The 27,430-nt window shown below is 32.9% G+C and overlaps 2 protein-coding genes across 3 annotated transcripts; both read right to left on the bottom strand.

Annotated features, from left to right (window-relative positions):
* Positions 1-660: 660 nt before the first annotated feature.
* Positions 661-17,579, bottom strand: LOC110627836 (protein TONSOKU). The gene is made up of 21 exons (XM_021774209.2): positions 17,249-17,579; positions 15,380-16,177; positions 14,457-14,633; positions 14,148-14,239; positions 13,395-13,493; positions 12,997-13,181; positions 12,746-12,922; positions 12,613-12,656; positions 12,420-12,518; positions 10,043-10,187; positions 8,431-8,547; positions 4,277-4,377; positions 4,067-4,187; positions 3,809-3,918; positions 3,495-3,606; positions 3,172-3,276; positions 3,025-3,091; positions 2,812-2,932; positions 2,551-2,724; positions 1,391-1,508; positions 661-1,303 (listed from the first exon to the last, which is right to left on the bottom strand). The coding sequence occupies exons 1-21, from the start codon at positions 17,519-17,521 to the stop codon at positions 762-764; spliced, it is 3,777 nt and encodes a 1,258-aa protein (XP_021629901.1). The 5' UTR covers positions 17,522-17,579; the 3' UTR covers positions 661-761.
* A 5,445-nt stretch (positions 17,580-23,024) lies between these two features.
* Positions 23,025-26,937, bottom strand: LOC110627481 (probable serine/threonine-protein kinase WNK7). 2 transcript variants are annotated; one of them, XM_021773813.2, is made up of 8 exons: positions 26,707-26,937; positions 26,161-26,273; positions 25,868-25,905; positions 25,364-25,591; positions 25,048-25,268; positions 24,661-24,818; positions 24,108-24,543; positions 23,025-24,019 (listed from the first exon to the last, which is right to left on the bottom strand). In XM_021773813.2, the coding sequence occupies exons 2-8, from the start codon at positions 26,245-26,247 to the stop codon at positions 23,178-23,180; spliced, it is 2,010 nt and encodes a 669-aa protein (XP_021629505.2). In that variant the 5' UTR covers positions 26,248-26,273; positions 26,707-26,937; the 3' UTR covers positions 23,025-23,177. The 2 variants fall into 2 exon arrangements, with proteins under 2 accessions (XP_021629505.2, XP_021629507.2); XM_021773815.2 differs by having other exon boundaries at positions 26,161-26,266.
* Between the last annotated feature and the right edge of the window lie 493 nt (positions 26,938-27,430).

The raw sequence follows: 27,430 nt of genomic DNA, 5'->3' as shown, positions 1-27,430 counted from the left end.
GAATGTCTAGAAATTATAAAATATACTATTATAATATAATAAATTTTAAAATATAAAAATATTTATTGTTATAAAAAATATTATTAAATTAGTTACATTAAAATTAATTCTATCAAATTAATACAATATATATTAGTATAATATAATAATTAAAAAAATTAAAGCTTGTTACAGCATGTTTAATGGTAAATACTTGAATTTTTTTAAAAAAATATAATAATTATTAAAAATAAACTTAGAATTAATACTATTTAATTACAATATTACTACATTAATTTGTTAAAATTAACATAATATATTATAAAAGATAATTTAAAATATTTATTATTATAAAAAATTATATTATAAATAATACTATAAAATTAATATAATATAAATACATTATTAAAATATAATAATTAAAAATAAAATAAATTAATTTTTTTAAAATTAAGCTTCCACAACATACTTAAAACAAGTCTTTTAGCCATCTGCACAGTAAGCTTTGTTTTTAAATTTTTTTTTTTAAAATAAACTAATGGGGCGCTCCAGCCTAGTGACGCCAAGTGAGGAACCTAATCGTCGCGTAGGTGATCAAACCCCTCTTTAGTAAATAATTTCTTTAGGAATCTGAATAAACAAATAAATTCTTTTATCTCTAAAAATGCAAAAAGGCCCACAAGCTCAAACATTTATCATTCTATATATTTCCTCAGTTGCTATATACAGTTATAAGAATGTTGCATCCGATGCTCTGCTCATAGATTAAGTTGCAATTGAAATTAATCCCTTCTGCAGCAAGGTTTTACTCTACAACACTTGTTGGTTTCCATTGAGAAATGGATTATCTGGTCCTTAATGTGCCTCCAAGCTAAACCAGTTCCTAATCTACATGACCAAGCAGTATATAGCACTTGTGCAGCTTCACATGAGAAACCATTATTGCTTAGGTCCAATAACTGCAACTGCTTTGCCATGCTGATGGCTTTTGAAAGTTCTTGAATGGATTGGCATTCTGAAGATGAATTCTTTTTACAAGAACTTGTGCAGCTATCATCAAATTCTCCGCCAGCTTCTCCACTGACCAGATTATCTTCGCTATCAGCAACTTCGAGTTGATTACTGTCAGTGTTCACAGCACATAAAACCTGCTGGTCGGTGCCAGCTTCTGTGGATACACGCATCATTGCAGATGGTTCGGAAACATTGAGGTTTGGTTGTAGGATATCTGTACTTCCTTTAGATGCTGAGTCATCCTGCAATATACATTTCTTCTGCAGGTTGGTATTATCAGCTAGATAGAGCTCTTCTAGTTGGTCATTCTCTACACAAATAAACAAACAAACAAGTGAACAATTGACAACTTTTTTAGGTCAAATAGGGAAACTTAATTTAGATTTGCTTTAAAAACCTGTCAGTGCCTTAATCACTTGAAGAACTCCGGTCAGCCCCAGCTGACATTTGTTTAGAACCAGAACTTTGAGACCACATCGTGGATTCATAAGCAAGGATGCTATTGCACTGCTACACTGCATTCAACTCCATAGAGTTCATTCAGTTATGTAGGACCTAATATCAGGTACTTAAGAGGTACAATTCCGCATAAAACAAATGAAGGCGTTAAGATCTTAGCATTTGATACTACAATTGTCAATCGAATTTGAACATTTCACATTTTTCTCCATATATCTCATTCCCCCCTTTCAACCATAAGAATTGAAAGGTCAATTTGAATAATTCTGGCCATTTGCAAAGACATTAAGAGTGATCTGTTCATGTTGGAACAGATACATCAGCAAGGGAAGGAACAAAAATGGCATAGGTAAAGTTGATGGTTTAAACCAACTTGACTTCAAAAAACATTCATTATATTGATTTGATCCCTTTACCATTGATCTTGTATCCAAGTTTGCAGACCATAGCCTTGGATACGTATGACTGGGATGCGCAAGATTAATAGGATTCAACTATTTCACCAGAGCTCAACTGAAGCAACCTAACTTCCTAAAATGTTGTAAGATATTGAAAGAGGATAAAGGGGGAATATTGAAGGGGTTAGAGAGATCTATATGGGCTCCAATTACCAGCAGAAACTATATTAACCCGTTGCATATGCCAATTATACCATCTCAGTATAAATACATGAAACATGGCATGATTTCTAAATGCTATCTGAGATAAGGTTAAAAGAATTTGATAAAATTAAAATTCATGCAAATTTGATTATTTAGATAGAACTGATCCCTAATGCTAATATAACAAGCATATAACGATAAATACGAGAAACAGACTCATTGTAGCTCATTCATAACTAAGAGGCTTGATTTACCTAGGAAGCAGTTAGACATTATTACATTATATATATTCCTATACCATGTAGTCAAATTCTTTTAAGGCATATTTATATATTTCATTGACTATTCAATAGTCAATATGTTGTGCATCAGTTTGTTAGACATCAACTATTACAACTGTCTGCTCTCTGTACACATGTATACTTATAATGAAACAAACACGAGAAATTTTGGGATCAAGAAAAAACAAATTACTGCAAATTGTGAAAGGACAAACCTCTTGCAAAATAGGATTTCCTTCAAGGTTCAGCTCGTGAATGCCAGAAATCAGAGTATCATCAATGTTAAGTCTATGAATATATGCAGCTCTTAGTCCACAATATGACAGGTCAAGTTTCACAGACTCTTGAGAACTGTTGAACAATGATTCAGTTAATTGAATTGCTCCATCCTAAAACCAACAAGAATTTCCGATCATAAAAAGCGGAAAATGCTTAAGTTGCACCCAAAAGTTTAATGAACAGTGTAGTTTACTCACAGTTCCTATGGCAGTGCATCCAAGCATTAGTCGCGACAAGCTTGACTTTGTAGCAAGTTGGCCAAGGCTATCAATGACAGCCCTGCTTATCTTTAATCCATTCAGATTCAGCTCTGCAAAACTATGTAGACAAAATTTATGTAACTTTTGACCATATGAAAATTATCAAATGTATAAATGTTTAGAGAAGATTTGAGTTGCGTTGTTGCAGACCATTTCAAAGCAGCAAGTTTGGTCAATAGATTAACGATAGCATTTCCAGATAGAGGGTTATTATATCCTGCAATTGGAACTTGTCAGGCAGATAGACAAGGAACGAATTCAAGATTGCCATTCACTTATTTTCCAATTTAAGCGTACCTATAGATAGTTGCGACAAAATGGAACCTGAATTTAGTGCATCAGTCACTTTCTGAATTGTCCTTGATGTGATAGAACATCGCTCTATATTCAAGCTATAAAGTGCTATAAAACAAAGAGCATGAGAAACGAAGAATCCCAATGGGAGAATTTAAACCAAAACAATAATGAGAGTGACAAAGACAAGCCCAAAAGGCATTGTCCGACTTCCATTTAATCCAAGAAAGATTCAGAAAAGCTATTGATAATTATTTAATTATTATTATTAATATAAAGTTCTAGGTTGTACTTAAATGATTGAGCAACAAGGGTATTATTTTTACCTCTGCAGTTTTCCAATATGGTCGAAAGGTAAGAGCCACATGCATCAGTGAGACGATTTCCAGAGATATTAAGCACTTCTAATCGAGCAAAGAGCACAGGGCATTCACAAATCTGAAGAATACAAAAAATGAAAAAATGTATTAACATCCTTCAAAAATGAAAAGAATGATGGGGCATTACCAACAATCTAGTATCCCTATAAAAAGAAAAACTGGGAGGAGATTATTGGAATCTATAGCAGGTCGAAAAATAGAAAGAATTTGAATCTTTCTATGTGCATAAATGAGAAAAGTTGTAGTTAAAGGTCATAAACCTGAAACAAAGCTGTTGGTCCAAACCGATTGCAATGCAAATCCAAAGTCAAATCACCATATTTTTGTCCTGATGTGAAAAACTGTTGAAGTTTCTCCATTGTTCCATTTCCTGGAACACAATATCCAATAGACAGTTAAGATTGCCAAATATAACCAACAAAACAGGACTTCAATTTCATTTGAAAAAAAGCATGCAAGGCATTTTGAGTTCAGAGAACTTGGAATAAAATTGGAGATCCAGAATCAGATGCCATTACCTAATAAATTATGAGAAAGGTCTAGCATGGCAACTGTTTTGTGCATATTTAAGGCATTCAACAATGGAGTTATCGATATATCTTGCAATTCACATTCAGATGCAATTATTTCGTCCTCAACCTGGGAAAAACAACAACAATAACAATAACAGTAGTAGTATATAAAATTATATTTTCACTCGTATGCACATTTTGAACACACATTATTACCTCTGAAATGTATAGCTTTTTTAGCAATTTCATATTAGGTGCCTCAGATAACTCCTCGCAAAAGTCAATGTACAACTTCATTAGGCGCTTTGGAACCCATCCTGTTAAAGGAAAGAACGGAATTGTCTAATAAATAAAAATCTGCACATTAGGAAAGACTTTAAAAAATAGAAAGAAAAGAGTAAAACACCCATTGTGTACGAAATTGGCTAGTGAGCCCCTGCTCTATGACTGATCAAATTGCTTATGCAGACTACATTACATCATTGAATTATTCAATAAGTTAGCAGATCATGAAAGTTTTAGTTCATTTTCACTGACATATTAAATGCAGTTTACTTCAGAAGTGTTGCAGAGGGAAAAAAAAAAAGAGGGGAAGCGGGAAACTCTTGGGGTGGGAAGTTGATATAGCAAGTTGGTGCCAAAATTCCCCCCCATACCGAGCCTGGAATCCATACTACAAAATATCAAGACCATAATCAATTCCACGCTTAGACTTGCACTAACTAATAATAATTTTACCAATGATATATAAACTATTCATATTAGTGTAAATTGTAGCCAAAATTAGAAAAATAATCATAGAACTTTTATTGATTAGCTTCTTTAACATGCATCCATTATACATCAACAGATTCATTCGGAGCTTGATCAAGGTGATTCCTAACATGATCAACTATCAAACCACTATACATACAATGGATTCATTCTATAATTTTCCTTTGTTTACACCAATAGAAAATATTATGTAAATAATTGACAAAATCAGTCTAGTAAGGTGAGAGAGAACACTAAGCAACATGATACTTTACGACCTTAGACGAGAGGTGAGGTGAGAGCCTTTTTGAAGTGAGTCGTTATAGCCTAAATTTGTGTAGGTATATCTACACGTAGTAATTAAAATAAAAACAAGATGGTTGGGATGGCAGGTACTACTTGTAATGGGTCATTCACGAATCAATGTCAATGGAGATTTTTTGCCCTTTCCATCCTCTTCTATTCCTTCCTAAGCTTTCTCCTAATTTTTGTGATTGAGAATCCTGCTACATGACAAGCCTCTAAGGCCTCTCACCTGGTGCCTCAATGGTCAAAGGCAGTCGCCTCTATGAATGACGCTTCCCTTATTCAGGCAAAGCAAAGAGGTGGTGCCTCACCTCACTTGATGCCTTTTACAACACATTCAATGCATATATCATACTTGCAAGTTAGCTCCAAGATTTGGATTTTTCTTTTTGTCATTAAATACAATCAGTATACATATAAAATCAACCATTTTTAACATTACCAGCATTGATCTTTTGAACAGACAACATTTAGGTTAGATATTTTATAATTATATAAGATCTCTCAAAACTTAGAATTAGATTATGCTATTGTATTTTATTATGTTAAATCCTTTAGTAGAGCAAAATGTTAAACTTTAAGGCATTGTTTGCATGTCCTTAAAGTATAAATATAGATAAAATGAGCATACAACACAATTACATTTCTATCACTAAATTAGTATTTGATTAATAGATGCTTTATGTAATACCCGGCTAGACTCCGGTATCGGAATTTCTACCGTCCGGTGGAATCTCGGATGTCGGAAACCTCTAGAAGGGTAAAACCATGTTTTCATAAAATGTTTTAATGTATTTTATGGTTTTAAGCAAGAAAGAAATTAAGTTTTGAATGAAAATAGCCTTGGAGGAAGACTCAGGTTCGGCCGCCGAACATGCATGCATTTCGGGAGTGCTTTAGGCCCCCGAAGGCATGAGTGAGGGAAGTCCAGGTTCGGCCGCCGAATATGGCATGCATGCGGAGGCACGTTAGGCCCCCGAAAGTGGCCTAGCTAGCCACCTATAAAAGGGTCCCCATGTCCGAACGGGTGAGCTTTTCTCCCCGTTTTCGGCCAAGGTGAGTTCTCCGCCATCCCTCCTCGATTTTGAGTTTCTTCCTTCGAATCTTCATGATTTTCTTATGAGTTTTCATTTGGGTTGAAGATATTTGAGCAAAAGAGCAAGTTTGGAAGCTTGGAGACCAAAGAGTTGATTTCTCCCCATCTCCAAGCTAGGATCGTCTCTCCTCTCGATCTTCAAGAGGTAAGCTTAGATCCAACCTTCCTTGTATGTTTTAAACAAGTTTTATGAAGATCTATGGGATAGAAATGCATGTTTAGGTTATTGTTGAGTTTATGGGTTTATGTTGAGTTAGTGTGCAATGTGGGTTGTTTGATGTGTTTTGGTTGGGGTTTAAGTTAGCTTGAGACCTCTATGTGCTTGTTGGCTTGAGTTTGCATGTTGTAGACTAGGTAAATGCATGATGGAATGGATTGGGAGACATTTGTGCATGAAAGAGGCTGAGTTCTGCCCTTTGGAAGAACTCAGGTTCTGCAGCCGAAGGGACTTTCGGCCGCCGAACCTGCCTGTGGAGGCCAACTTTTGGCTGCCGAACCCTGCCTCCGAAAGTGGACTTTCGGCTCTGGAAGGGAGTTTCGGCCGCCGAACATGCATGAGTTTCGTCTCTGGAGGGAACCTTCGGCCGCCGAAAGTGCCGTCGGAGGTGCATGACTTTCGGCTCTGGAGGGACTTTCGGCCGCCGAACCTGCCGCCGAAAGTGCCATGTTCAGCCTTCCTTTGCATGTTTTATGTGATGGTTTTAAGGTGTTTTAGGGGGTTTTTGGGGAGTATTTTAGAGTCATGTTCATGGATGTTTAGTCCCTCATTTGAGTCCACCTGTGTAGGTTCGAACCCGAGTAACCGAGGACCTCAGCAGTGAGATAGCTGCTTCAGAGTCATTAGAGCTTCAACCAGAGATGAGTGGAATAACTCTTTACGTTTCAAAGCAAATAAATAAATAAATTTTAAGCATGATACATGCATCACGTATGCCATGAGATATGCTAGGTTGTTTGCATTAGAATTCACGAATATGTTGCATTGCATAACTTGATGATGATGTGGATGGATGTTGAATGATCCTTTAGTCCTCGTATGATATGATATGATGATGATACGGTATGGAAGACCAGTGAGGCCCATTCTACGCCCTTGGCACTATGTTAAGAGAAAGACCAGTGAGGCCCATTCTACGCCCCTGGCACTATGGAATGTTATGCTATGTTATGTTATGTTAAGAGAAAGACCAGTGAAGCCCATTCTACGCCCCTGGCACAATTGGACTATGTAGAGGACTATTGGTGACAAATCCATCCTTAATGTGATTTGTTTGTAATGTGTTGCATTTCATGAAAGCATGAAATTTAAATTGAATGTTTATTTATTCTGCTCACTGGGCTTTATAACTCACCCCTCTCCCTTAACCCCTATGTTTGCAGGTACAGGGTAGACCAGGAGGTCAGCAGGAGTAGAGTCATGTTTTATGTAATAGATAGATGTAGACATGAATTTGATGTAATGTAAAAGTATGGTATAGAAATGTAATGTAATGATGCTTATGGAAGTTTAGAGTTGTGTTTGACCATAGTATGTTGTTAATCCCTTCTTAGTACATGATCTTAAATGTTTAATGATGATTATTGTAGACCAAGCTTAATGCATATTATGTTACCCCATTGGAATATTTGATGAGGACTCCAGTGAGAAGTTTTATGTTATGATTTGTGCATGCACCGGTTAAGCTTGGTGAACGAATGAATGAATGAATGAATAAATGAGAAGGTTTTAAATTTTTATGTAATTATTGATCATGTATGGGATTAAGCAGGTATACAGGATGTATGTTGGGCTTGCTACGGGTCCCGGCGGCCTTAAGCCAACCTAGATCCTAGCGCCGGTAGCGGTCCGATTTTCGGGTCGTTACACTTTAATAATCTTTTAGTACTAAAATATATTTTGCAGCAACCAAACACTTTGGCTGGTCTACTTGTAAAACCGTAAGTTTCAGTGGTTAACACTTTTGTTGTCAAGAATTTAGTTCAAAATACTGTGGGTCAACTTGAGTTAACCCATTGACCAACTGCCTAGATTGAAAATGACTTACATTTTTGTTCAACCACAATGGGAAAGCTGCCATCTAATCAATCCAAGTAACAAACATACAACATCCATGGCTTTCTTAGACAGGCAGTGTCCAAGCTTCCAGGACGCAAACAGAAACAAAGTTGTAAATATCATATATTCCAGAAAGGCAAAGGAAATTGTAAAACATACCATTAACAGCAACTTCTATCAGAATATTTCCTTGGTCATTCTCAAGGGTTTTAAACGCTTCTGAGGATTCTAGAACTTTTCCAGCACATGTCATATGTTGAACGATGGGCAGGAGGCCTAATGAGACACCAACACATTTGTAAAAATGATGTAACAAAAGAAGGAAAGGGAAAAAACAAAAAAGAAAAATAATATCATGAAAATGTTAAGAAAGCATGCAGAACAAAAGCATTCCTGCTGATCAAGCTTGCAATTTTTGTCATTTGACTTATATCTCTTTACACTTCGTTTGATACGATTTATTTTGCAATAAAAAAATATCAAATGAATTCGTGCAAAGTTAAAAATAATTGAATTGTTTTTCATTCTAAATAAAAAAAATTACTAGAAAAGAAATCAATTGAATTCTTTGAATTCTTGATTCCAAACGAAAGGTTAAAGTTTTCTTTAGTGCACAAAGCAAAACATCAGATGTACAGAAATGCATTGAGATTGCAGCTCACAATAAGAAGGGAACACTAAAACTTAAGACAAGGGAAGCAGGGGTGTAAAAGAGTCAAACCGAGTTTTGAAGAGCGCAAGTTTGGTTCGTTAAAATTTTTTCAAGCTCGAACTTGAGCTTTACTCATTTTGAACTCGAACCGAGTATTAATAAATTTAAACTTGATTTGTTTAGCAAATGAGTTTAAATAAGTCAAATTTTTATCAAGTTTAGTCTTAAATAGTTCACGAATAATTAAATTTATTTACAGCTAAAATAAATTTTAATTTAAAATAATAAATTTTAGTTAAATAAATATAAATATATAAATTAGCTCACAAAATTTGTAAAAGATGAATTCTTAAATTTTAAGAATCTAAATATTTGTAAGTTCTGAGAGTGTAACCAAATTATGTTGAACTAAATTTTAGAAAACTTAAATTTAGCTCATGAAAGTTTATGTATAGTTTGAGTTTAGTTTTCTTATAATATTAATCTTAGCCTGCTTAACGAGACTATTTATGAGCCTATTCGCGAGTATGCTCATGAGCTGAAAAACAAGCCGAGCTCACGAGTTTTAATGACTTAAATACTAAGGACCTCAAACTTGACTCATTTACTAAAACTAAGTTCAAGTTTGACTCGTTTAGAAATTGTGTTGAGCTTAATTGAGTTCTTATAGAGTCGAACCACGAATAGCTCACAAACAATTTGATTTATTTACAACTCTAAAAGGAATGTATCAAGAGCTTTTCATATGTTTTACTAGGGTTTAAGTTAGTTTTATTAGCCTTGTACTATCTTCAACATGCCATTTCTTTAACAAAGCCAAATTGTAATAGATGTTTTATATCACATGCCAAGTGTATCTTGAGCCCAACAACAAAAATTGTATCTTTAACAAAACCCAAATTATTTGCCAACTGCCTGAACTTTCAGGTGGGTGCATAGTCAGCATGCCATTCTTGTTGCCGAGTACAATAAGATTTTCTTGTGAATTTATTTATGCCATTTGCATTCAAATATACAAAAAAGAAAATATTGTTAGTTCTAAACTTAATTGGATATCTGGAGCAGTTAAATGACCAGAATATTAATTGGAAATAAGAAGAATCAAATGCATGTTCTCACCTTTTGATCTCCTCTCTATAGGGAGCTGCAAATAATATGAACAAGCTAGCTCAACCTTTAAAGACTCGATGCTCAAATCATCAACAACCAAATATGAGCCTCCAACATTTATCAAGATATTGTTAATTCTGAATGTGATGCATTGCTGCAGTCAATACAAGAGATCAAAGATTAGGATAATATGATAGTAGCAACAAAAATCAGACTGGTAATAGCATTGGTTGTACAATTAATAAGCATTATAGCTAATGGCTCAGTGCCATAATCGGACTTGATCTTGCAAGCAAAAGGTTTTAGGTTTTCAAGAAGGCTTATTGAAACTAGGAAGTGGCCTGCCATTTGGATACAAAACCAAATACAGGCCCAAAAATACATCAAAGCTACTTGTCTCAAGGATGTTTGGTAATAGTTGTTACAAATAAACCGATAGCTGTTTGACCCTTAACAAGTCAACCCATTTGAGGAAAAGAAAAGATTAGCAAGTGACAATTGTTGGACAATTGTCAATTCTTCATTTTGGAGTTGATTTATATTAGTTCATAGCTATCTTGACATAATTTTTCATTTGAACAAAGTTACATTTATGAAAATTTATTAATATAAAAATAACTTTTTTCCATACTTATATCTTACATGAGCAATTTATTCATAATGCATAAAAGTAATAAATAATTTTAAATATATTATAAATAATGATTGAAATAACTATCATAATCATATTTATTTGTTATTTGCTTTGTATAACACTCAAAAAAAAAAATTCTAAAATATATCAAAATACATTCAAATCAAATTATATGGTTAAAGAATATATGAACAAAAGCAACAATTATCAAAGTTTTACAATTTTACCAAGCAGCAACTATTAGCTATTACTAACAACTAAATAAAATTGATAGTCATAGTTTTGAAAGGCTCTAGGTGCATTAAGACACAAGGAGACCTAAAGCCTAAGCACAAAGTAAATAGAAGTCTAGAATCATGTTTTTGAAATCTATAAGACAAATATTGATGTTCATAACATACATACCACATTTAGAATCTAGCGTTATTTCTTTGGAATCCATATAAAAATAAAATTAAAAATGTTGAGAAGTCTTAAATCATAATTCTTCGTTCCGACCAAACAACAAATCCCTAAAACAACCACAAATTAAGACAACTACACATCATGAAGAGAAGCATAATCTTTCTCATGACAAGAGAAAAATAATAATAAATAAATAGAATTGTTGTATGTTGTCATTCTTCATTTCCCTTTTTTGTTGGCCATTAAGTTATGAATCAACCATTTTATGGAAACCATGGAACCATAATAAATCCAACAAATATTACTTGTATAGTACGGTGGATGTATATTACATTGTATATACATTAAATGTAATAAAGCCAGCGATCCTATAAATATACTCAAATACCTCTTTCGAGTATCCTTCAAAAGTCAAATTGTAATCCCTAAAAACATTTAATTATATTTTTATTGACATAAAATGTGTTAGTAGCAAATATCCAAAGCACTAAATTCAAACCCTACATTACATGATGAATGAACATGTACATAGAGATGAGTAAAATGCTTACAAATAACTAAAAAAAAGACATGAGACATGAAGGACACGTTACTTAAAATATAGACAAAATTGAATATGCAATTAACTCAATATGTAAAACGCCTAATGTATTTCAATTAAAATTTTCATTAAGACCATTCTTAATATTGTACCTAAATATTTACAAAAGAAAGTAAAAAATGAAAAGGAAAACAAAGTTCATGCATGATACCAAAAATAAATGTCCATGAGAAAAGGATAACTTTTTATCCATAATGTGTAAATAAAGTGCTTGACATAAATGTTAAACTTAAAACATCTATTAAAAAACATTACTTTATAATTAACAATAAATTTATAAAGATGATTACAAATCTAATCACAAAAATAATTTGCTATTCTACCAAAACAAAAGAACAATATCTATTGTTAAACCCATCCTTCTCAAACCTATTTATAGGATACTGCACCCTATACAATTGGATAAACAGATCAACGAAATGCTATGCATAATCCTAGTACAATAAAATCCACAGCCTTCAGAAGCCAATAAGAATATTATCATAGCAGCAGCACAACTAATCATGGAACCAATTTACACAAGTAATAAAGCTAGCACTCACTTTGTTATCATTAGCCGAGTTATTGCAACTTGAGATAGTCAGAATTATGTTTATGCATTAGGCTTTCAGATTGTCAGAACTATGTTTTTGTATAAGGCTTTCGGAGGTGAAAATATCACAGCTAGAACCACTAGAAGTGAAGTCAGGCATGAAAACAACTTCATCAGCACTCAAAGATCTGAAAAATTTGAGAGTCAGAGTCACCTTTTTAGTACTTGGAGATTTATATGAACAAGTGCTTTCTTCAATATTGACAGGATTACAGGAGCTGATGGCACATTCAGATGCAACTTTCAATAAATCCTACCAAACCAAAAGTGTGAAGCACTTAGATGGTTAAGCACCATAATTGCAGGGACAAGAACTTAATTTTCAGTTGATTCAGATGCTTGTGTACCTGAGATTTGCTTGTAGAATTAGCTACATTGTTTTCCTTCTTAGCTGCAATCAGATAAGAATAAATCTCATCAGAATAATTAAAAAAAGAAGTGAAAATCTGGAGCTTAAATAAGTTAATAATCACAACTCACATCCATCATCAGTAGTAACATCCTCCGCTGGGCATCTATGAAACCTTCTGTAGCAGCTGTCTTCATCATCTGAAAGAATTACTCGACGCTTACGACCAATAATGGTCTGCTGACTACTGGTTTTAGACAAGCATTTTGGAGAATCCTCTGCTGGCTCATCAAAAGTATTGCAGTTATCTGCAAGCCATTTTTTCTAGATGAACATTTACTGGACTGGAGGAGTGAAATCAAAGGTAATCATCAAACCTTACCAGCTAAAAGTTTTGATTGTGCAGAACTGGATTTGCTAGTTTGCGGTGAGTGAGATGCATTATCCCTAATATCTGACACATCCCCATCTGTATCAGTCTCAGAGCAGCAATCCCTTGCCAAATTTTGTCTTTCCAGCTCCCTTCTTTTTGACTGCTTCAAATGGCTAATTTCACGCTGAAGCTTACTGAAAAGGAGAATCTTTTTTTAGCAACAACCAGTGTTTATGACAAGCATACAGTCCCAAAACAACATAAATTCATTTGACATTGGAAAAACATGAATTTTAACTGTCCACTTCAGTTCATGCAAAATAATTTTTTTTTTAGTTTATGAACTTCCAAGACCAAATTTTTTAGTTTATATATTTGACATTGGGTTTTGCATAGTCCAAATTTACCTGGACTCTTCAACATTATCAAATCTTATCATGTGGCTATAGTGCATATTCTCTAGCGCTGAAAGCTGAAGGGATGGAAGGTTAGCTTCAACAGCAATCCTGCAAAGTAGGAGAATAAAAAATAATCCTCAAAATTGAATTCAGTTACGTAAATTTACTGCAAAAGCAAGGAAGAACTATTTCCAATGGTAATTGAAGGTTTCAAATTGCTCTTATTAGGAAGATACAATCAGAAGTTTATATCATTGTCCCCTTTTTATTGGTTGCAAAGCTTAAAAAGGACATCCATTTGACGTCGTCTTAAGGCTCAAAGCCCAAATTTTGAACAAATATTGTTTTGATTATAATGGTTATACTTCCTGTATAACAGATGATAGCAATGCTGATATGAATGGTTAAACTTAACTATATAATATTTGTCACATAAAAATCTTATAAAAGAGTATGAGGAGTTCAATTATGGCCAAATGCCTAAAAGGAGAATGATATTTTCGCCCACCTTGAGGCATATCATCCTTAAGGAGAATGATAAATTTTGCAAAACACAAGCCAATTTTATATTGCAATAAAATGAATTAAACAATATAATAAGAGTGTGTAACATTGATCTCTGAACCAGCTGTTGAATTAGATGCACATTGCATCATATACCCATTGAACCTGAAGCTCTAGTTCATATATGAGACCAAAATAAGCTCTAATCTCAAATAGAAAGAATATTCACCAAAGAAACCAAGAGTTAGATGTAACAACCTATAACTCTCTTCAAATGCATTTAGCGCTCCCGTAAAATCGCCATCGCAGTCCAAAATATCACCAATGCTAATTTTTGCTAGTGCTTCACCCTGAAATTAATGGCAACCAAGAGTATTGAGTCTAATGATTGTCAAAATATAGTAAAACTTAACCTGCAATTCCTTCACCAGGTTTAACACCGTCCCAAATCCATAGATCCCAAGTTGCTCAAAGAAGATGTACGCGTACCTTGATTCTCAGTTCACCAACAAGGATTAGAAAATAAAATTCATGAGTAGGAGTGTAGGACTTAACCAATAAACTTACCTCCAAGTTGCCAATTGAGTTGTATGTTTTCCAACTCTTTGTGACTGATTTAATGGCTTTACTGAAGTTCCTGAGCTTCCGGTATGACTCTCCAAGAACCAGATATGAATCCCCCAACTTTTCTTTGTCGCAGAGCTGTTTTGCTATCCTCTTCTTCAATTTTGCATAATTACAATGCTACAAATAATACAAAAATGCAGTTTTACACTAGAGGAACAGAGAAAACATAGTTACCATCAACAAAATCCAAAGGTCTCAGAGATGGAAAAGGGAAATCTCATCAAATATAGGAGCAAGAGACAGCATAAATGAAACTTAATTGTCTACCTTAAAGATTAGAAATTGAAAAGGAAATGTCAATTACTTGAGCACTTCAAAATGAGTAAATACGAACATACACCCCCAAACATGCCACTCATTTGTAAATACCTGAATGTCCTTTTCTTAGTTAATTTACTTGCAAAATTGATCCTTTAACTGAGACTAATTTCTAAGGGATCAACTCTAATCAATGTGATACCAAGGAACTTAAATATTGACTAGTCTCTATTTATAAGAGTAATCATGTCAAATACCAGAACACAGAAATCAGAGGTATGCAGCTTCAAACATAGTGCTAAACTTGGTAGTACAATGGAGTATAGCAAAATTCCTATTTTACATATGAAGGATTTATGAAATTGAATCCAATTATGATTTATCTCCTTATTAAATACACTTTTAACTAATGAGCTTTAATTCAACGCAACTAACGTTGTCTCTGGACTACAACATCTCAAGTTCAAATCCTAGTCGAAACCAAATGATTAAAAAAAAACTCTCTAAAGTACATTTCAAAAATTTCGTAAAATACACAACTACAATACAGCACGTATAACAATGAAATAGATATGAAAAAAATTGCATATGGCACAAGAGATTACTGCATTCCATGCAAAGATCATGCTTGACTTCTCGATAAGACGATCAAGTAATTCATTTTGCTGCAACAAAAACTTCCGCTCACATGGTCTGCCCATTGCATTCACCGCATTCCTCGTTAACTTCTTAAGATTTTGCTCGTCTTTCTTCAATTCTTCCATTACCTTGACGGCTTCTTTTACAGTTGCAATATTTTGATGAATCTGTTCAACCAAAACATTCTCATCTTCCATGGATTTTGCTAAAACAAGTGCCCTACGATAGCAACGGATTGCTTCGTCATACTTCTGAATCCTATAGTGCAATTCACCAAGATTGACGTATCCTTTTGCCTCCCCTTGGCAATGCCCAATTCTCTTACAAATTAGGATATCCTTCTCAATGTGCTCCCGTGCATTATCCCACTCTCTCAGCTCCATGTAAACATTTCCAAGATTGTGATGGAGCCTGCTCCGGGCATCATCATTTTCATTGACCTCTTCCTCATCACAGATTCTTAGTCCATTGGTAAGGATATTCTTGGCGCTTTTCAGGTTGTCAAGATCCATTTCAAGCATTCCAATATTGTTATGTGCGTCTATGTATTCTTTAAGGAAAGAGGATTTATCAGTTGGAGGATTGACTTTGAGAGTTTGAGCAAGCTTCATAGCTGACTTGAAATACTTCTTTGCATTTTTAACTGAATCATGATCATTATCATGTTTTAAAAATTTCTCATGGTACGTGCGACCCAGTTGGGTGCTGGCTCTTTGCTGTTCAATGATGTCATTGGAATCTTTGGCAAGCTTCAAATGCATTTGCTGCAACAATATATCATAGATTTAAAACCTCGTATTATTAATATGATAATTTCTTCAAAGCAATATGCTTCCACTGAACTAAGCTCAGTAGAGGATTTTCTTTTTTTTTTTTTTCATTTCCACTGTTGATAACAGCATCCACTTTTTGACATTTTCTATCCCTTCAAAGGCCCACATGCCAATCATTTTGAGCAGCTTCTCTAAACTGCATTACACCACTTTCCTTTAAAAATAAAATAAAATCTGCTAATGGACTAGCGTCCATCACCAATGTCTAAAGAAGTCCTGACACTGCAAATGCAGGTTGCAACAGGCAATACACTAGCAGCACTAAACAGGCTCCAAGTAAGCAGGAAATGTTTTCAGATTTTTCATAGTTTAGGACAGAGCAAAAGATAACATGAAAATTAAACAAAAGGAAAAAGAATCAAAACTGTTTTGTTTATCCCATAAAAAGAAGTATCTAAAAAGCAAAGAAACAAAATTTAAAGAAAATTTAGTTTTTGATGTAATTGCCTTTTTGTTTTCTCATGTGAAGAAAAAAAATTAACACATCTGTCAAATATACTTTCTTATTCTTGCATTAACTTTCTAGCAAAATAAAAATTTATAAAAGCTTTTCTTATGAAAAACATAAAAATATTTTTTAAGAAAAAAAAAAAAAGCAAAGACAGGCCATAAATTTCTCCGTTTCCCAACTCAGACTTCCTTGTGTTTTCCCACCTTCCATCAGCAATGAATCTATTCTATAGAATTAAATCCTTAAATTTCCAATATCTCCGTAATCTCAATACAGAAATGAACCAATAAATGTAAACAAACATGCAAACAGGAAAGCCAAATCAAAAGTCTGCCCAGTTCGCCCATTATCTTCATTATCTCAAAAATTCTTATCTGCCACCAAAAATAAATCGAAAGAAATACTTCAACCAAAATCTAAGGCCTAGAACTATAGCAGTTTTGATTTTCCCCCGCCCAATAAGATTCAATATCCGATTATCCAATACTATATATCGACGGCTAGAAATGGGGGAAAAAGGAGGAAAAAAGAGCATCAATTGTCGAATTCACCTGATAATTTAAAGCATCCTTAAGCTGATGGAGGCGGAGATGGATCTCTCCAAGAGATTGGCAAGTGGGCAACAAATGCTTTTCAGGTAAGTACTTGACAGAGATATCATAATCAATTCGAAACCACTTGAGTGCCTCCACATACTCTCCTCTGTTCTTCAGTATGTTCCCTATCAAGTTCGCCCACCGAGCTTCCTCCTGTCGATGACCCACTTCCTTTGCGCTCCTGTATGCTCGCCTCGCTGCAATTAATTGCCCGTCGTCTTTAGCCATCGTAGTATGCGATCTGCAAAAGCAAAAATGGTGAAGGCTTTGGTGATTTTACTTTAGGGCTTCTTTGCTCCCTTTTTGAGAAATTAAAATAAAGGGATAAATTTTTGAACATTTTTAGCGCCAAAATAAATTCCCGCTAAAAATTTATTTTTATAAGAGAGTGTCCATTTGACCTGTAACCTTTAAAGTGTTGTTTGATTTAAATTTTTTTTTTCATTTAAATGTATTATTTTTTAGAAAATAATTTTTTAGAAGTAATTTTTCGATATATAATTTAAATATATTAAATAAATTATTTCCTTTTCACTAAAAAAAATATTAACTTATCATAAAGTTAAAAATAAATACCAACTAAATAGAAAAAATTTTAAATTTTTTATTTGAGTTATTCCAACTAAATAAGATTTAAATTAATTATTAATAAATTTTTCTTTTCATAAATTTGATACGGTCTTATTCCAAAATTATTATTTAAAAATTACAGTAAATGTTTTTATCATAATATTATATGAATTAATTATTATAATTCTATTTAAATATATATTATTCTTTAAAAAATTGAAATATTTTTTAATATTTAATAAAATTTAATATTTTTAAAATAGATATAATTAAAAAAATTAACATTTTTTCACATAATTTTTATTATTATTTTTAGCTGTGTTCAATATATTTAATAAAATTTATATAAAAAATCTCTTAATAATAAAATTTAATATATTTAAAATGAGTAAATTAATAAATTAATAAAAAATATATATTTTTTAATATATATGAAAAAATAAAATTGATAAAATTGATAATTTTAAAGAGAGTAAATTAATTATTTTTATTAATATGTGTAAAAATACAAAATAAATAAAATTATAAGACTGAAAAAATATATATCAAGAACAAATTAAATTATCTTCTCAACAGTAAACAATTAAATAAAGGTCAATTGATTCAAAAAGTTTAATATTTGTGCATATATATATATATATATAATTTAATTAATTTAATTTTTGCATTATACTATAATTTTGATCAGTATATAAATTTTCAAATTTAATAATTTATATTGCAATTTAATAGTACCATGTATATTATTATTATTATTATTTAATTTATCAATCAACTAAAAATATCCTAATATTTGTGTCATTTTACGTTTAAATTTTATATAAATTAATTTAACATAATTTTAATTAATTTTTAAAATAAAAAATAAGTAATTTAATTATTAAATATATAATAATGAATTTTATTATATAATAATAATTATAAATATTTTATAGTAGACATATTATTTAATAAAAAATAATAATATAAAATAATTAAAAATAATATATTTATTATAAAATGTTTATAATTATTATTTATATATTGTGAATAGTATATTTAACTGTTAAATTATTATTATTTTTAAAATTAAATATATTATTTAATTACAATTAAATATGAATTAATGTTATTTTTACGTATAAAATTAGTTTATATTTATAAAATAATAAAATATTATTTTTTACATTCTATTTGAACTTTTACAATTTAATATTTAAAAATAAATTAAAATTATATCAAAATTATAAATATTGAACCAATTCAATTAAAATTTAAATATTTAAATTAAAATATAAAATAATATAAATATCGAGTGGAGTTAGTCATTTAGTTATTATTTTGTATAAAATAGTCGATATGTATGTGAAAATGGAAAGCAAGAGAATAATGGGATTGATATTTTTACTCTTATGCTATTTAACTAATTATAATTGATTTGAATTTTAAAATAGGTAATTATTTTATTATTTAAACAATTTTTAAAATAATTTCAAATATTTATTATTTAAAATTAATATATATTTAAATTTTTTTATTTGAGTGTAATTGTAACGACCCGAAAATCGGACCGCTACCGGCGCTAGGATCCGGGTCGACTTAAGGCCGCCGGGACCCGTAGCAAGCCTGACATAAAACCTGTAAACCTGTATAATCCCATACATGATCAACAACATGCATAAAAATTAAAACTTTTCTTTCCATGAACATCAACCAAACTCAACCTGTGCATAACATTTACATAACATTAATCCCTCTGTGGGATCTCAACAATGCCCCCAAGGGGTGACATACATCTGTTGAGTTGGTTTACATAAACATCATATAAATCTCTAAGATCATGTATTAAAAGGGATACAACATTCTATGGTCAAGCACAATTCTAATATCCATATACATCATCTCTGTACATATCTATACTGACTAAGACATTACATTACAATTTGATCATGTCCATTGCTAACTATTACATAAGCATGACTTCTTTACTCTATCCGGACTCCCGCACTATACTGTACCTGCAAGCCTGGGGGTAAAGGGAGAGGGGTGAGCTAAAAGCCCAGTGAGCTGAACTATTAAAACACATTAATACTATGCTCTATGAAATGCATCATAACACAGACAATTCACATAAGGGTTGGGTGAACTCGTCACCAATTAGTCCAAGTTAACTCTGTGCCAGGCCTGTAGAATGGGGTCCTGGTCTGTCCTGTCAGAACATACATTACTTACCATTTTCCCAGGGCCTCCTCTGGACTCCTGGTCTTCAAGTCCCATAACCGTGCTAGACCATAGGATGGGATCCTGGTCTTTCCTTACTCTGTGCCAGGCCTGTAGAATGGGGCCTGGTCTTTCTTACTCTGTGCCAGGCCTGTAGCATGGGGCCTGGTCTTCCTGTCATGGACTAATTGGGTCATCCAACATTCACCCACATCAACAACAATCGATGCAATGCGGCATATTCGTGAATACTAATGCAATCATCCTATTGCATAATCATGATGCATGAGACATGATAAAACATTTAATTTAAAAGATTGAGTTTAGTTCCACTCACCTCTGGCTGACTCTGACAATACCGAAGCAGCTGAACTCACTGTTGGGGTCCTCGGTTCCTCGGGTCCGAACCTACACAGGTGGACTCAAATGAGGGACCAACACACCTGAGCATAACTATAAACTACTCCCCAAAAACCCCCTAAAACATCACATAAAAACATGCAAGAAGTGGCTGAACAGGGCACTTTCGGCGGCAGGTTCGGCGGCCGAAAGTCCCTCAAGAGCCGAAAGTCAGGCAGGTTCGGCGGCACCTTCGGCGGCCGAAACTTCCAGACAGAGACGAAAGTCTTCTTTCGGGGGCAAGCTTCGGCAGCCGAATGCTGCCTCCACAAGGGGGTTCGGCGGCCGAAACTCCCTTCGGCGGCCGAACCTGGTTTCTGCCAGAAGGGCAGAAACTTGGTTCACATGAACCCCTTGCCTCCCAAAACCTCAATTCATGCATAAATCTCAACCAAAACATGCATACAAGTTCCTAGGGGTCTCAAACAGTCATATACCCCAACTACAACACTTCAAACACACAAAATCCACACACATTGCTCAAAACATCAATATTAACCCATAACTCAACATATAACCTAACATGCATTTCTACCCATAGATCTAGCATAAAACTTATTTAAAACACATAAGGAGCTTAAGATCGGCTCTTACCTCTTGAAGATCGAGAGGGAGACGACCTAAACTTGGAGATCCACGAAAATGAGCTCCTGAGTTCCCAAAGCTCCAAAACATGGTTTAAATGCTCAAAACTTGCAATGTGAGTTTAAAACTCAAGAAAAATGGAAGAGATTTGGAGGAAGAACACAAGAGTTGCAAAGGGAAGGTCGGAAGCTTGCTGTGGCCGAAAATGGGAGAAAACTTACCCATTTCGGCTAAGTGCCCCTTTTATAGTTGGCTGGCCAGGCCACGTTCGGGGGCCGAATGCGCTCCCGCATCCATGCAATGTTCGGCGGCCGAACTTGACTTTCGGCGGCCGAAACTGGACTTCCCCAACTCATGCTTTCGGGGGCCTAACGTGCCTCCAAAACGCATGCATGTTCGGCGGCCGAACTTGACTTTCGGCGGCCGAACCTGGGTTTTCTTCCAAGGACTTTTCATGCAAAAACTCATTTAATTTCATACTTAAAATCATAAAACACATTAAAACATTTTACAAAAACATGATTCTACCCTTCTAGAGGTCTCCGACATCCGAGATTCCACCGGACGGTAGGAATTCCGATACCGGAGTCTAGCCGGGTATTACATTAATAATAATAATCAATACATAAATTATTTTTATTTATATTTTTTAATTTAAAAAAAACTATTTAAATTTTATTATTAGTTCGGTTATATAATTTACAAATAGATTCAGCCAATTAAAAAGTTAATATTAGTTAATTTTAAAATAAATATTATATTTTGTATAAATTATATTTTTATATAGTTTATATTTGTTTCATTATTATAAGTTTTATAATAATTTATTTTTTATAAAAAATAAAAATTGAAACTATTTTATTTAAAGTTGATATATTTAAATATTTATTTTTAAAAAATTATACTGTGTTCATATAAAATTTGAATTAATAAAATTTTTACATTATTTTATATTAATACTTATATTTTATCAATTATTTTTTCTATTATTTATAATATCAATAATTATTTAAAAATTATTTTATATAAAAAATATAAAAATATAAAAATTATGAGTATATATAATGAATATTAACAACCTGCAAAACACATTAACTAATATTAATAATAATACACATCACACGCTCTCTAAATTACTAAATTAACACATAAAACTATCAAATTTAAAAATTTATAAATCCATTAAAATTATGTTAAAATATAAATATTGGATTAATAAAATTAAAATTAAAATTAAAAGAATTAAATTAAAATATAAATAAACGCAAATGTTGGATATGTTTAGATTCATTGACCTTAAATAAAACTATTTTAAACTTTTATCTAAATTCACCCTCAACTTTTAAGTTTATTTCAAATTAATTCTTTTTTATAAAAATAATAATTTTTAGACATTTTTAATGATCATATATTAATTTATAATTTTAAATATAAAAATATTATTTTTTAAAATTTGAAAATCCCAAAATCTAATAGATTTTACACACAAAATTCAAGTGCTTTACCCGTATTCAACAAATCCACAATCTTCTTTTTCTTCTTTAGGATTTATTAGCAGTCAATCTACTTCTAATATTATAAAATTTAATTAATATATTTCAACCTTCTAATTTTTTATATTATTAAATATAATATATTATTATTATTAATCAATTCGATTTAATTATTTTAATTTTTTTCTAATTAAAATAATTAAAATTTTTAAAATTAAAAATTAAAGTAAACTAAAATAAATAAAAAATTAAATTAAAATTTTAAATTAATTTAACTCAATCAATAATATTACCCACCCACCGAATATTACCCGCCCATATTAGAGATTCAAATTATTACCCACCCATATTCTCATCTCTAATGGGTTTGAAATTTGGACAAACCATTATTAGACACAACCTTGAGGGGTTGGGGACTAATTTAAAACATCTCGTTAAAATAAATTTAAAGCCTTTGCAGTACAAGATGGATTCAGACTAGAGAATGCAACCAAGAAAACAAAAACATTTATCCAATTTACACTTCCATCTATTCCTCTCAAAATGAAGATATATATACACTTTCAACAACAATTGGAGAGGGAGGAGGGAGTATTGACAGATTGGGTGCAGGGAAGCAAGTAAAAAACAAAAACAAACTAGTGAAAACCGACATTTTTCTGTGACAACCTCTTTGTTGTCTCCAGGATAGCTTCATGTCTTCTCTTGGATATCTCCTTGATTGCCTCCTGATACTGCATCTCTATATTCTCCAGCTCCTTTCCCAAATCCTCATTCTCATCCCTAGGCAAAGTGGAAATGCTGCTTGGATAACTAGAAGAGATCTCCATATGGCTACCATTTACGTCCATTAATTTGTTTTTGTCTTCAAGTGATGGACTTCCCATTCTGGCAAAGAACTCCCCAAGGACAACTTTCAATCCATTGCCATCAAAGTCTGTAAGTGCCGAGTCCATGGAGATGTTTGAATTGAAAGATAACTTTTTATCATCCCACTCACCGGAAGCTGCAGAAAGATACGACATCTCTGAAGCCTGCTCTTCAGCCCCTGCTATGGTCTGGTTCCCAGACTCATCAACATGAGATAGCACGTTAAGTTTAATAAAATCGGAACCTTTCTCTGTTTTTGCAGTTGGAATTGATCCCCCTAGAGAACAAGAATGACAACTTGAAGTCCTTGAATAATTGACTGATTCACAAACATTTTGCAAAGAATCTACAACAGTCTCCCCGTTTTCTGGTGAATAATGGTTCTGGTTTCCCTCAAAGTTTTCTGTTCTAGTTTGAGGAACTAGATGCTCAATGAGAACACAAGGTTTCCAATTGGGTATTAATTGCAATAGCAACAAATCAATCAGCTCTGCTATGAATGTAATATTTTGACCTTCTAGCTCCAACTGTTCAACCATTTCACTTGAAACTGACAGAGCAGTATCACCATCCAGGTAGAATAAGAAATGAATATTCCTAACCCGAGAACCTGTTATAAGAAGCAAAACTAAAGTTTGACACCTGTAAAATTAAAATTAGAGGAGACTGGAGATGAATTCTGATAAGAATGTACTGACCATTCTGATCAGCAATTCGAAGAACTATTGATACTGAGTTTTCATCACTTCCTTCACCTCTTAACAAGAAAACATTGCCTCTCTTTTCCCTTCGTACCTCGACACATGGAGAATAGAAATGCCCATCAATGGAATTATTCAAAGATGTGATGCTAGGAATCTCAGGATCATGATCCAACTCCATTGAGGGAAGCTTATTTTGTATATTGGCAGGCCCTTCTGACATCAAACAACGATCTCCAAAGGCTGCTGTCCTGGGCAGAACAATATCAGGAAGTGGCAAGGGACGATTCCTTGCTAATTCATTCAATGCAAGAAAAGGTTCCATCAGAAGCTCTTCTGCAGACAGTCTCTGAGATGCCGGGACTAAGCACTTACTGATAAAAAGTTTCACTTCTTGATCTTTTACCTTAGAGAGGGCAGCAGGCTTTACTCCCTACACAAGATAAGGAGAGAAAGAAAAATAAGAATAAAGTAAGATAACCTACAAACATTGCAAGAACTGGCGCTCATCAACTAAGGGAAACAAAGGTTGGTTATTCACAAGACTTACAGATGAAACCTTCTTATAGATCTGAGCTGAGTTCCTACATTCACTGTAAGGATATTCTAAAGTAACCATCTCCAGCATGCACATGCCGAAGGAATATATATCAGCCAACTCATTATAGTCCTCATCATACAGCTCAGGTGCCATAAACTCGGGGGTTCCTATTAAAATGACATGTACAATAGATCAACATGAACGAAAAACATGCAAAAGGTAAGCAATAACCAAAAAATGTAATGTTAATAAAATGCACAAATAATGCCATCAACATGTTACTGATACTAATAATATCTAGAAAACTTAAATATTATAATGAAACCAAACCCATGTGCATCGTGTAATAAAAGATATTCAAGAAAATTGGGGGCAAAAACAAAACAAAAGCAACACCTATTACACTTTTGGCATTTGCCTGCTCCATGACAGTTGCCAAACCAAGATCTCCAATTTTAACTTCCCCTTGGTTGCCATTGATAAATATATTATCGCATTTCAGATCCCTATGTATAATTGGAGGCTTGTGACTATGAAGATAGCTCAAACCCATCAAAATCTGTCTAGCCCAACTCTTCAAAGCCTTCAGGTCAACATTCCTGTGTTTCTTCCGGTACCTGTATCAAAGATCACACCAATCACAGAGAGCTATTTCACTATAATTATAAGAAATGAACATTTAATAAATGCATAGGAATTAAATTAAACTTACCGTCTCAAGTTACCCGAGGTAAATAACTCCGTTATAATATTAACAGTCTTGTTTTTATCATCAATCCATGAATTGTAAAATTTTACAATATTATTATGCTTCAACGACTTCAGGAGATGTACTTCAGAGTAAAGCCTCTCCAAGTCTTCAGGTGACTGTAACACCTCATCAATCCGAACTTGGTTCCATGCTACTTCAAGTCCATTAACTTCATCGAATGCCTTGTAACTAATGGACAATGATATTAAGGAAAGAATATAGATACACAAATGGAGATCATACAAGTTAAAGAAAGGTAGCCTGATTCTATAAATAGTATTGCTAAATCTCAACTTGTCACATGCTTTTCATTAGATTTTTTCTGATGTAGAAAATTAACTAGTCATATATTTCAACTTGATTTACAAAAGGTACAGGGAAAAGAGAATAGCAAAAAGTTATGTTCTGAAGGGACTTGTGAAAGATGAAAGTAATTAACCATGACAAACATAACGTAAAGGATACACTGTCTTGAAAGCACCTTTTCCAAGCACCTCCTTGTACTGTTATCCATGAGCAATCAATAGAAAACAAGATATTCATTTAGCCAATGACAGACAAATACACAAAAAGTAAGAAGCTACAGATTTTAATCATGTAATAAAACTAGCACTTGGGATCTCTAGAAATAAGAAAATTGAACACACTTCCTGGATTAAAGTACCTAAATTTCAGTTCCCATTAAAACGAAAAGCAAATAAGACTATGCAAGGCTATATACCCAAGAAAGAACCAAGGAAAAGAAAAGCAGACATTACTCTTATATATCGACCAGTTGGATCCACCTCAAGCACATCAGGATCAGGAGGTTCAGAATGTGTCCCACCGTCCTCAGAACTTTCCATATCAATCAAATTCTACGGCCTACGCTCTTGAAAACCCAAAAGTTAAGGAGAAAAGAAACAGGTCATTTCTTTTTTTCATATATACAAGAGGGGAAAGCACAATAGCATCACACATTGCATCCAACAGGAGTACCAAATCAGAACCCTAATCACTAAGGTTCCATTAAACATAATAAATAACTAACCACAACAAGTAAAATTCATCGAAAATTTACCAATGCATAATTCACAAGTAATAACTCAAAACCCAAACATCCAATAAAATCAATCACCAAAAATATAACATGAAAGCATTAAATGAGAAAAAGTCACAAAAATTCAAAGAGAAAACTAGATAAAGCACGCACCAAAAAAAGGGGGAAGCACAAACATAATGGACAAACCTAAAAATTAAAATAGAAAAAAAAAACGCAGAGCATTCAGTATTTACATAAAGAAACAGAGCTGTGAATTGAGTACCTCAAAGGGGCGCGAATCGGATTACAAGAGAGCAAAACGGTGAGAGCTCTATAAGAAAAACCCTATCCCAGTAAACCGATAACAGATAGAGAAGGAGATTGATTAACTATCAAACCAATAACAACACCTCGTATTCGAAGCAACCTCTCTCGCTCGCTCGCTTTTCTGTCTGTCTATGGAAACAAGGACAGCTCGGGGTAGATGATTGAGGACTGACTGCTTGTGTTTTAAACTTCATCCTTTAAAGACACCTAATTACTTTATAAAACATGTCCGACGCCGTTTTAAATGCTGATGACAGTAAAATATTATAAATTTTTTCATTATTTCACCATTTGCTCTCATATGCCTCTTTCTTTCTATTTATTTACATTGTGTATTTATTTCTATGAAAAGTTAGATTATGTAAGTATTTATGTGGCTTTTAGGTTAAAAAAATTAATGTCACATATATTTAATTTTATATTTAGTCAAAATTAAATTAACGAATTGCAATAATTTTAATAAAACCTGAGATTTTATAGTTCAAAATTGAAACTTTTAATTACAATTATGAAAAACTGCAAAATTATGGTTTTCTCATTTGAATAGAACTAATCTCAAAATTGAAACTTTTAATTACAATTATTAGTAAAGGTAAAGAAAAAAAAACAAAGAAAAAATTGTCTCATTCTCCATTACGTAAAACGATTCTTCTCTTTTTTAACAATAGACCTAATCACAA

Source organism: Manihot esculenta, chromosome 12 (assembly GCF_001659605.2).
Source record: "Manihot esculenta cultivar AM560-2 chromosome 12, M.esculenta_v8, whole genome shotgun sequence".
NCBI lineage: Eukaryota > Viridiplantae > Streptophyta > Magnoliopsida > Malpighiales > Euphorbiaceae > Manihot > Manihot esculenta.
The sequence above is the reverse complement of the archived record's forward strand: the minus strand, read 5'-3'. Positions and strand labels throughout refer to the sequence as shown.

Bases quoted from the DNA above. Each gene is read 5' to 3' on its own strand.
- LOC110627481 (XM_021773813.2), bottom strand. From the start codon at position 26,247: ATGGAAAGTTCTGAGGACGGTGGGACACATTCTGAACCTCCTGATCCT. The intron at 25,592-25,867 runs GTATCCTTTACG...ATTGTCCATTAG, and splicing joins AAAGGTGCTTTCAAGACAGT to TTACAAGGCATTCGATGAAG. The intron at 25,269-25,363 runs GTAAGTTTAATT...TCTTTGATACAG, and splicing joins ACCTCGGGTAACTTGAGACG to GTACCGGAAGAAACACAGGA.
- LOC110627836 (XM_021774209.2), bottom strand. From the start codon at position 17,521: ATGGCTAAAGACGACGGGCAATTAATTGCAGCGAGGCGAGCATACAGG. The intron at 8,548-10,042 runs GTGAGAACATGC...GTGTCTCATTAG, and splicing joins TATAGAGAGGAGATCAAAAG to GCCTCCTGCCCATCGTTCAA. The intron at 3,277-3,494 runs GTAAAAATAATA...TTTGTTTTATAG, and splicing joins CATATTGGAAAACTGCAGAG to CACTTTATAGCTTGAATATA.